We start from the raw sequence: 11,168 nt of genomic DNA, 5'->3' as shown, positions 1-11,168 counted from the left end.
TGATTAAGTGACAGAGAGACCAATTAAATTGTGAGATTAGGATGTGGGATCTGGAAAAATGTAGCAATTGGGAATAGTTTTTTGTCCAACAGATAAAAGTAAATGTTTTTGGACGTATTATTGGATTGGCACAACATGCTAAACGAAGCCAGCTTGGGACAGGGTAGCTTGTGTTTCACTGTGTCATTGTAGCAGAAACATTATTTTAAGATGTTGGAAGATTAATCCATAACACTTAGCGGTTTGGGGGAAATAGCATTAATTACTTAAATCAAGATTTTAGGTTTATCATATATGAAATCAACTACTCAAGTTTAACATTATTGACAACCAGTTTTGCAGTTTTCCTTCGTAGTATAAAGCAGGGATCTCAAACCCCTGGACTGCAGACCACTACCGGTTCATGGCCTATTAGGAACCTGGTGGGCGGCAGGCAAGCAAACTCTACTGTAAACTACACGTGTGGGATCTAGGTTGCGCCCAACTCCTACCCCCTGGTCTATGGAAAAAATGTCTTCCACAAAAGTGTTGGGGGCAGCCGGTGTAAAGCACATAGTATTGATACTCCATCACCTTACACCTTAAATGGGGGAAGTGAACTTCATCGAGTGATTCATTGTAGTGTGATGTAGAGAGAACATTTTTTTATGCTCCTGCATCTTCACAAGTGCATCGGGGCTTAATTAATGATTGGGAAAGTGCCACTCTGTTGGGCTTAGATCCAGGTGACTGCATAGAAATACCTGCCATTTTAACCTAGCTCCAACATCAATTCATAGCTGAGCCTCTTCCAAAGATAGTTAGGTAATTTATCTGATTCCACCCGTCTACCACATCTGTTGTCTGCTTCTATTTCTCTGAACTTTGCTATGAATCTTTCACTTATTAACCCAAGATGATGTAGTGTCCTTAAATTGCAAGGAAAATAAGCCTATCACTGCCTATCATTACCAAGGAGCCTCGGTGACGCAGTGATTAGAGTGCTGACTGCAGGCCACTTCTGCTGACTTATTGGCTGCCTGCAATTTGGCAGTTCAAATCCCACCAGGCTCAAGGTTGACTCAGCCTTCCATCCTTCTGAGGTGGGTAAAATGAGGACCCAGATTGCTGGGGGCAATAGGCTCACTCTGTAAAACTGCTTAGAGGGCTGTAAAGCACTATAAAGCAGTATATAAGTCTAAGTGCTATTGCTATTAGAAGAAATATTTGCTTAAGGAACATCAATGATATGTTCTATAATGGTATTGCAAGATTCATCAGCTTCTCATTTGCTTGACCATTGTCAGAAAGGTTTTTTTTTTGGTTGAATCCCACTAATTATGTTCAAAACAACAGAGCCATCTGGAATCCAAGAAAAGGGTATCTCTGAGACTATTTCCCAAATAGTCTATGTTTATGCATGTTCTATTTCCACTGGTGTATAGTTTATGGTCAATGTGCTATTGAGTCTTCAAACTAGAACAGAAACTTCAAGTTTATAACCTATCAACTTTATATTCAATTATGCTATTTTAATTGAATCCTTCCAGCCACTATTTTTGGTCACTGGTGTTGTATTTAAGGCTTTAGGTAATTAGATAAGTTAATCCTTCATGTAGTTGTGTTAAATATGTCAATAATAAAGATGTATTTAACACTGACACATGAATCAGTTCAATGCATAAAAAATAACTGAAGTTATTTACAGCTAGATTTCCACATTCTTTCACAATTCCTTTTCCATGTGTTTAAGAATTGGTGTATCACATTATTTGCTACTTACTCTGAGTTACTATGTTTACAGTCACAATAAATATGCTTTAAGCAAATTGAATAAGAAAAATGGCAACATTCGTTTTAGCAGTTGCTAAATGTAGCTTTTAATGAGTTCAATCAGAATAAACTAAAATGTTCCCCCCGCCTCAATGGAGCCTAATATGCTACTGAAGTTCTAAATCAATTCTAAATATTTTATCTGAACCTGAATATTTGTTAAACTGAAATGATATTTAAATGTATTTTATCTTGAGATGAATTGCAACCATTCTTTAATTCTAACTTCCTTACTTATTGAGTGATAGTTCTAGTTTTAGATGTATGCTGGAGTATTACACATAGACAAACAGACACATTCAAATTAATGCATGGTTTAAACATTTGGATTTATTATTTTTTAAGGAGTTAGGAATTCATTTTCATAATCAAAAGGCAAATACAATGAGATTGTACAATGAGACAAAGATCTTTCCTGATTCCAGTTTTACATTTGAGACAAATTTCTTAGTGGAATGTTATGACATTAATTTAGTATAGGCTAGACTGGACACTTCAAAAATTGTACCACTACTCCCTTAGGCTGGTATAGTAGATCTATTCACATGGATTCTGGATAACAATAAGAAGATATTCCTTATCTGTGGGAAGAGGAAATACAGGATGAAATACAGCAATTTTTATTCCACATTTGATTTCTAATATTCCTTTTCATAATTTATTATGGTCGATAAAAGCAAAGCCACTGCTTATTCCAGTTTCCCAACAATGGGAAGTAAAACTTCAATTTTCAACACAGTAACGTAATTGTAATAGTTCAATACCGTGATGATGTATAAACCTAAAAAGCCCAAGAGAAAATCTGTTTAATATGTTAAACTATCTTCCAAATGTAAACTGTTGCAATATTGGTTAATTTTTGCAACTGTCTCTGTTAATTGGGCAGATCCATCCTGGAACAATGATTCCCATTACATAACAAGCTGCCTTAGATCGGTTCTTCATCTCGTTCAGCATAGCCACCAGCTGGATTCAGATGCTGCCACAATCCTGACAGATAAAATAAAACTTTGCTGTTTTGATGTGTCAACACTTGAAAGCCCTGGCATCAGGCAGCTTATCCTTAAAGTGATCCCCCCTTAAATAATGTATGACTAAACAGACATTTCGTGGCAGGCTTGCAGAAATTTAAACAAAATCGCAAGCCATCAAAGCAACAGCAGGGAAAAGACAAAAGTTATTACCTGGGGCAACCATAATTTCATGTTTCTTTGATCTAATCCTGAGAAAGGTGAGATCGTTCTGGGGATCAATATCTCTGACGGTGCTCTTTGCTTTCATGGTGAGCTGATGAAGAAGGCCAGCATATTGGACTGTGGTGGAGTTGTCGAGGGTTGTTCGGATTGGGATCCCTGAGAAAAGGAATATTAGAAATGGCTTTAAAATGGTTTGGAGCCATGCAACCAAATTTTTCAATGCTATCAGTACCCTGGGGTGTGTGGAAATCCCAGTTGTGCCTAAATTGAGAACAGCCCACCCTCTGGTATTCAGATAGGATTCCAATAAATACTAAATTAGAGGCTGACAGCACAAATTTCTTGGTCTGAAGCACTTGACAGCCTCTGAAGTCATACAGAATACGATGATCGGAAGGGACCTCGAAGGTTCAACCCCCTTCTGAAGCAGAAGGACCCTTTACAATTCTGGACAAATGGCTGTCTAATCTCTCTTTAAAAATCTCCATTAATCAAATTAATGGTTCTGCTCTCGGGGCCTTTGGAGAGCAGGGGGATCCTATCCTATCTGTGGCAGCCCCCAAATATTGGAAGACTGCTACCATGTCTCTCTAGTCCTTCATTTCGTTAGACTAGACCAGGGGTGTCCAACCTTGGCAACTTTAAGACTTGTGGACTTCAACTCCCAAAGCTGGCTGAGGAATTCTGGGAGTTGAAGTCCACAAGTCTTAAAGTTGCCAAGGTTGGACACCCCTGGACTAGACATTCCCAATTTCTCTTAACTGATCATGCTTTAGCCTCCAGTTCCCCTAATCTTTTCGGCTCTTCATTGCACTCTTTCTAGAGTCTCAATATCTTTTTTTGTATAGCGGTGACCAAAACTGGAGAGACTATTCCAAGTGTGGTCTCACCAAGCCAATATACAACAGGTGGCTTTTCAATAGACGAGATTCCATGAGACAGGATGGCAATCACTGCACACCAAGAAATAAATAAAAAAACCAGGAACTACTGTTCAAAGTCACTTATTTAAATTCCATGTGATATTAACGAAATTAAGGTGCAATTCGATCTCTACATACTTAAAGGTTGAGCAACGCTGACATCCATGAGTTACTTTTATAGAATTGCCCTGTAAAGCAGGTCATGACTTGAAGCTTATCTTTCTGATACGTTGCCAAGAATAGATGAAACTAATTGTGCAGTAGGAGAGGAATCTTCCTTACAATCTCTTGTTTTATGCCAGAGGGCGGTCCTGAAAAGGACAGCAGCTTTGGATACTTTAATGCCCTGGGATATTAATCAGAGTGAAAGCCCAGCTTTGCCAAATGAATGGGAGTTTTGATACTCCTGTTGGAAGAAGAGAATTATATCTAGTGCAAAAAAAAGAAAAAAAAACTTTATAATGTAACTATCTTGAATTTGATGCAAGAAGCTTCACAATTTTGAAATCACCAAATTACCACCAGCCTATTAAGGTTAAAGGAAAAAAGTTCATGAACTTCCGTGACCTTGGAAGAAATCAGCCCCCAAGTTTCTTTAATATCAGATGCAAGGAAGGAAAACAGTTTTGTGGCAGGGTGAAATGCAGCATCAGTCTGGGCAAGCTGTCAATTTAAACATGCACGAATGCCAGATACAACAGACCACGTCCTTGCTACAATTAACCTAGTATACCTTCCATCTAAGATCCCACTTGTTGATTTCCTTGGGGATTTGTTTTACTTTTCAAAGTATTTTTTAAGGGATTAGCATTAAATGTTTGCAGAAAGGTGAATGAATGAATATAATAACTGCAAATCAAGAAAACCTGGTTGAGGAGTGAAGTCACTGGTTGCTATGGGGGTCTATATATTCTCCATTTTCTGTCCATGACTATTCTCCAAAGCGCTGAACCAGTCTATGCTAAGGAGGGATTCTCTAGCAAAATATTTCAAGGTTTCAGAACTTTGGAAGAAATAATAGAGTAACATTATTTGAAGGCAGGCAACAGTTATGGGCTACATTACAAAAACCCTGCTTTGTGATTTTTTTTTTTTTAATTGGAAGGAGGTAGGCTTCTTGTGCATTTTAAAAAGAAGATTATAGCACAAATATTAAAACCAATTTGACTTTTGCCCATAAGAAAACTTTTGGGAACGTCAAGTCATATTATCATTTTTGAATTAGGATTGAACATTACTGACAGATCCAACAGAACAAAATTGTAAAATGTTCTGCAATTATTAAAAGCAACACAATGAAATTCAAGACCACCCGCCATCTCCTAGCTATAGTATGAATGCAAATGTTCTCATGATATTGTGTGCTTCTTTAGCTTAAAATTACAGGTGCTTTTGATGTGCTTTACTGGTTACCTAGTACCTATGGAGAAATCTACATTCATTAGGTAGAGTTTTAAGTTAATTAGTTCAATAACTGCTATTGGTGATGAAAAGAAAATCATTGTGGGAAACCAAGTCAATCGTTTGCCTGCGGTGCTGATTAATTTCAATAGAGGATGCATTGCTTATTTCTTACCAACTTTTCACAGGTTTCTGGCGGGTTTTGCAAGACTAAACAAGGGCTTCAGTCTGAAAATGGTTGTCCACTCTTGAGCTGTATAAATGCAGGCTATTTATCAAGAGCAGTAACCCATGGTTAACTGCCTCCACCTGAGCCACAATAGCACGTGATATTTTAGTTTAGTATGCTGTGAGACTACAAAAAGTTTTCCATTATGTTTTTAACGAAAATAAGAATGTGTGTGCGCGTGTATGGTAGATATTTACCTTCTGCGTTTACAACGATAGTTCCAATAACTCCTTTGTGGGCCTGAATCCTTTTCAGCGTTTCCTCTACCTCTGCCTGTAAAAGAAACAAAATTACTGAACTATGAAATGTGAAAACTAGGTTGTAAGGCCTCAGTTAATGTATTTTTAACATACTACCTCTTGTCTGACTTTGGGTTCTATTTTCACAATATAGGCAGCCAAATCTATTCCTTCCTTCCTTCCCTAGCTTATCCAATGATTTTCATTTTGCTTCCATTATGGATGAGCACCTGCACAATCACAGCATTTCGAAGAAGAGGTGCTCTACATGAATGAACCAACTCAGAAGCGACAGGGAGAATTGTGCCATGTTAAAGGCTACATGCTGAGCTGTCATGGTTGGCTGGAGTCTGTCAGTGACTAAAACAGAGATAAATTGCCTACTGCATTATCCTCTGTGGTTTTCCTGCTGGCATCCCACTCTCTCTTTTGGCAGTGCCCCTTCCAAGGAAGCAGTGGTCGCAGTTAAGATACGGCTGATCCAGTTCCTCAAAATCTCAAAATATGTGCAAACTACTGCTCTGTTTTGTCTGAGCAAGGAATAGTTTCCTTCATAAACACTGTTTCATGTACACCTAGCTATAAAAATCTGCACTGCACACAGACACAGGTTATAAGAGACTGCAAACAATTATTTCAAACTATTCAATATTTTTTTTTCAAACTATTCAACTCTTCTGTAGCCCTGAGTTTATAATTTTATGTAGAAATGAATACCAAATAATCTCTCTCTCTTTTTTAAAGATGGGTAGAGAAGAAACTTGACTTGCTTTCAGAGAGTATTCCTTAACGACAGTACAAGCATTTTGTTTACATACTCTTCCTGGTTTCCCATTTTTCCCATTACATTATGATACTATGTGAAAATCAGCAAAATACATTATTAAAGCCCTCAACTGAATCCATGAACTAATGCCATTTAGCATTTCCCTATATCTCAACAGATTCATTACTTTATCTGCCTACTTTTCTCCTGGAGTATGCAAAGCATCTCATAAGTGGGGCAAATAACTTCTAAATGCTTTATTTTTAAAAATAAAGTTAATTCAGCTGAGATCAATGGGGCTTACATGGGCAGAAGATCTGTGATTTTAGTTGTTAGATAATATCTCTCTTGCTCTTGAATTGCATGATCCTTGCCTTCCATACATACTTGTAAGTGATGAAGATGAAGGCTTTGTAAACCTCTTTAGTGTCCTATGATGTTTTCTTGGCATGTAAGGTTATATATAGGAACAGGATCTTTCCCCTTCCTTACTTTCACTTTACCCAAAACCTACGGTTAGTTCCTGAGACCCTTTCTCCACTCCACCCTTCCTTAGGACTCAAATTTCATTCATAGTCTAGGCTTCCTCCTCCTGTCTCCCAAATTACTTGCTTTATAGAAAAGTACCCTCTACAGCAGGCAGTTTTAAAAGATTTGTGGACTTCAACTCCCAGAATTCCTCCTCCAGTCATGTTAGCTCAGGAATTCTGGGAGTTGAAGTCCACAAGTCTTAAACTTGCCAAGTTTTTTCAAAACCCCAAAAAGTTTTTAATTTTTTAATTTTTACACATCTCTTTACGTGAGCAGCGTGGTTCCAGATTATAACACTTTTACATAATCATACTTTCATTTCCACCAACCTTATATAATATCATTTCATATCATTATCCATTTCACTTATCTTTAAATAAATTTCCATTTTGGTTCAATTCATTAATTCAATATCAATATCATTTCACCCCAGTTCTTTATCCCCTATTATTTCCGTTTTTAGCTTACCACCTATTTTATTTTACATTACACATCATTCTTGTCCTTAATTTTTCCCTAAACCAATTATATAATAAACAATCTAAACAAAAGCAAGAATAAAACAAAACCAATATATTTAGGATCCACATGGTATATATCCCCTCAATCTATCTAATTTAATAATTCACTCCCCAACTTTAAGCATATTAACATTAAGTAATCAACTGTATATTTGAAGACATGTATATTTTAAGGTATTCCCCCCCCCCCTTAAATCGCTAGAATGACTTCCTAGTATATCTCATTTTAAACTTGCCAAGTTTGAAGACCCTTCCTCTACAGACTGAGATGACCCTGTCTCTACTGGCCTTTCATAAAGTTGGGAAGATGTAGCTGTTTCTCTAAGTCAGGGGTCTTCAAACTTGTCAGCTTTTAAGACTTGTGGACTTCAACTCCCAGAATTCCTGAGCTAAGATAACTGGAGGAGGAACTCTGGGAGTTGAAGTCCACAAGTCTTAAACTTGCCAAGTTCGAAGACTCCTGTTCTAGGTGTTTGACTTACCCTGTTGTTCGTCCTTCTGTTTACGACTGAAGGCGTCACTTGCCCAGGGGGGCAAGTGGGGCAACTGTTTTAATGGTTGGGCTTTAATATTTCACATGCCACCCACAGTCGTGGTTGTGACATGGGCAGCCACATCAACTCCCGCCTTAGCCATGAGTGGGGTGACTTTGGGCTGGTTTCCACCCCTCCCAATCTCTCAGCTCGACCCACCTCGCAGGGTTGTTGTTTTGGGGAAAATAGGAGGAGGAAGGTGTGTTGGATATGCTCGCTGCCATGTGTTATTTGTACCATAAGCACCCTTTGGCCATACCAATAAATAATAAAAAATAAATTATGTAAATAAAGTTAGCTAAGGGGAGGTAGTTGCTTTTTAGGATGAACAATTGACAAAGGATCCTTTATTAGAAATGTAAGTTACCCATAGTAACTTGAGATCAGCGCCCACAGAAATGAAATAAATACATTTCTACGCCACTGGTCTATGGAGATTCTTGGTCACCCAGGTCCCAGTTGTCCTAAAAGTGCTTTCTAAAAGGCAACTGGACTCTTAAAAAAAGAAAAAAAAAAGACTGGACCTGTGCGAACCAGGGTCTCCTGCTTGAGCAGGGAGTTGGACTAGAAGACCTCTAAGGTCCCTTCCAGCTCTGTTCTGACTGGATTGAGGAGGATTTGCCTTCTTTGCAGTCTTCTGGTTACTCCCACCCCTTCCAGTGTGCTAATGACGACCGCAAAGGATACAAACCCTTCCCTTCCCCACCATTCATTCCATCAGAACCGAAGAAGCTTCTCGGAGGAGAAGCGAAACGTCTTTCAAGGAAAAAGCAAAAGTTCCTTTGGCCCAAAAACACCTTCGGGACGATTCCGTGCCCTTTCAATTAGCCTTGCAAGCCACCCGCGGCCCCATCAATGGGGAGACCTCTGCGGACATCGGCGGACTACTCCACCCAGAATCCCCAGCCAGTCCAAGCAGAGCGGGATAAGATTCCCCCAACTCCCCACCCCCGTCCCGCCATGGCTCTCCTCCTTTCCCGCCCATCCCTCAAGGGCAGCTTCCAGCCGGACTCGCTCGCAGCCGCCCCTGCACCCCCACGGCCCGTTTTTACCATGACTCCGCCGACCAGGCTCCAATCGAGCGGCGTCCACCGGCTAGGCCTCGGTTGCTATGGAGCTCTCCGCCCGGAAGCGGCAGGGCGGGAGAGTGGCGGGGGCCGGAAGTGTGATTGCGAGGAGGGGCGGGGCTTAGGTAGAGTGGCCTTTCCCCCCTCTCTCGGTCACGTGCTCCGGCAGCTGGCTGGCTGGCTTGGCGCTTGCTCGAAGGATGCCATGAATGAATGGGAGAGATTTCTATCTAGACTGCAAGGTTCCCCAGACTTGGCAACTTTAAGACTTATGTTAAGGCTATGCTGGCTGGAGAATTCTGGGAGTTGAAGTCCACAAAGTCTTAAAAGTTGCCAAGTTTGGAGACCTCTGAACTAGAACCAGGATAGGAAATTGGTTTAAATGCTTGGAAGAAGATATTGTGTGTGTGTGTGTCCGTCCCTATTCAAAGTTCCTGTTTGCCCAGAGTGCTTATTCTGGGGGCGAAAATGAGAGGAGACCCCTCTGCCATTAACTTGGAGCGCTTTTACTTACTTATATGTTTACTTATTTATTTGATTTGTCAAATGCTTACAATATAATAGAAATAAGAATAAACATAAGTATAAATAGGTACGAATAAATGGGGACAATAAGACAGGGATTATTGGCACGATTGTGCGCTTATGCACGCCCCTTACAAACCTCTTAGGAATGGGGTGAGGTCAATAGAGGTTAGTTTGAGAGTAAAGGAGTGAGGGTTAGAGGATGTAACAACAGAGTCAGGTAGTGAGTTCCAGACATTGACCACTCTGTTGCTGAAATTGTACTTCCTGCAATCAAGTTTGGACTGGTTTACATTACGTTTTTATCTGTTTAACTTTTCTTTCAAACTTCTAAGAACTTTTAAGACGGGTGGATTTCAACCTCCAGAATCCCCCCCCCAATGAAAAGCCATGGAATAGATAACCCCCATGCGACCCTTTTAAAAGCAGCAGTGACTAAAAATATCACAACGTAAAAATGATTTGAAATGCCATCCACAGAAATTCCAAGCAGCAAGCGAGCGAGACTGGCGGTCCCTGGGCAAGCCAGTATTGCATGAATTGTTAAGTCAGGATGCTGGTTACCTGGTTACACCTTGGTTACACCTTGTGCTGTGACTTTTTTGGGGGGAAATCCCATAGTAGGAAGTTTGTGGGTTGTGCTTGGTTCACCTGGAATATTAAAGATTTTCAGCAATTGAGGATAGTCGGTTGGGAAAAGTTGGCAAGCTCTCTTTAGCAAAGGAGCTGTTGTTATAGAATTTGTAAGACCTGGCCTTATTGTTAGGCAGAAGAATAAACTTAAAATATTTTTATTCTGCTGTAAATCTTAATATATTACATTACTTTCTTGCAATGACATTTTACAGTAGGAATTGAAGGTTGACATTGTATTGTTTATCTTATTAAATTTATACTGGCCACCTCACTAAAGCAGCAAAGTTATATGACTCAGTATTTACTCCAAGGGTTTCTCAAAGATTATAATCACTATGTATTCTTTATTATAAAGAACAGTACTTTATTTCAAAAAGTTATCCTCTAGTTCCGTAATTACTTTATTGGTTTTGTCCTTGGTTTTTTTTTTGTAAAGCAAAATTATAAACATAAGCAGTTATTTTTATCCTTATGAACTTTTTCTTTAGGTTTGTTCCTTTATCAGGTGTCTTCTTAATTTTTTTCCCAAGAAAATATAGTCACTATACCCAAGACGCTGCCAGGGGTCTGTGAAATCAAAATCATTTGCCAGATTTGAAGATATTTGAAATTTTTTAAAAAACTATCACTTCTCATTTTTATTAACAGTTTTTCTATTTAAAATTTTTAATTTAAAAATTAAATAGGTGTTTAATATATAATAGATTTAATATTTAATTTTTACTTGAGTCATTAAATGACCCCGAATGTGTCAATTTTGTTTTTTAATGTGGTAAACATCAATAAATG

General features: G+C 38.9%; 1 protein-coding gene across 1 annotated transcript; it reads right to left on the bottom strand.

Moving 5' to 3' along the window:
* Positions 1 to 2,122: 2,122 nt before the first annotated feature.
* On the bottom strand, positions 2,123 to 9,331 carry DYNLRB2 (dynein light chain roadblock-type 2). Its single transcript, XM_026672065.2, has 4 exons — positions 9,204 to 9,331; positions 5,759 to 5,834; positions 2,997 to 3,164; positions 2,123 to 2,393 (listed from the first exon to the last, which is right to left on the bottom strand). The coding sequence occupies exons 1-4, from the start codon at positions 9,204 to 9,206 to the stop codon at positions 2,350 to 2,352; spliced, it is 291 nt and encodes a 96-aa protein (XP_026527850.1). The 5' UTR covers positions 9,207 to 9,331; the 3' UTR covers positions 2,123 to 2,349.
* Positions 9,332 to 11,168: the final 1,837 nt, after the last annotated feature.

Source organism: Notechis scutatus, chromosome 9 (genome assembly GCF_049901735.1).
Source record: "Notechis scutatus isolate UNSWTSFEM ecotype Mainland chromosome 9, rNotScu1.2, whole genome shotgun sequence".
NCBI classification, from domain to species: domain Eukaryota; kingdom Metazoa; phylum Chordata; class Lepidosauria; order Squamata; family Elapidae; genus Notechis; species Notechis scutatus.
The sequence above is the reverse complement of the archived record's forward strand: the minus strand, read 5'-3'. Positions and strand labels throughout refer to the sequence as shown.

Coding starts and splice junctions, on each gene's coding strand:
- DYNLRB2 (XM_026672065.2), bottom strand. Junction 3,165..5,758: donor TATCGTTGTAAACGCAGAAG/GTAAATATCTAC, acceptor TCCTTTTCTCAG/GGATCCCAATCCGAACAACC. Junction 2,394..2,996: donor TGAAATTATGGTTGCCCCAG/GTAATAACTTTT, acceptor CTCTTCCCACAG/ATAAGGAATATCTTCTTATT.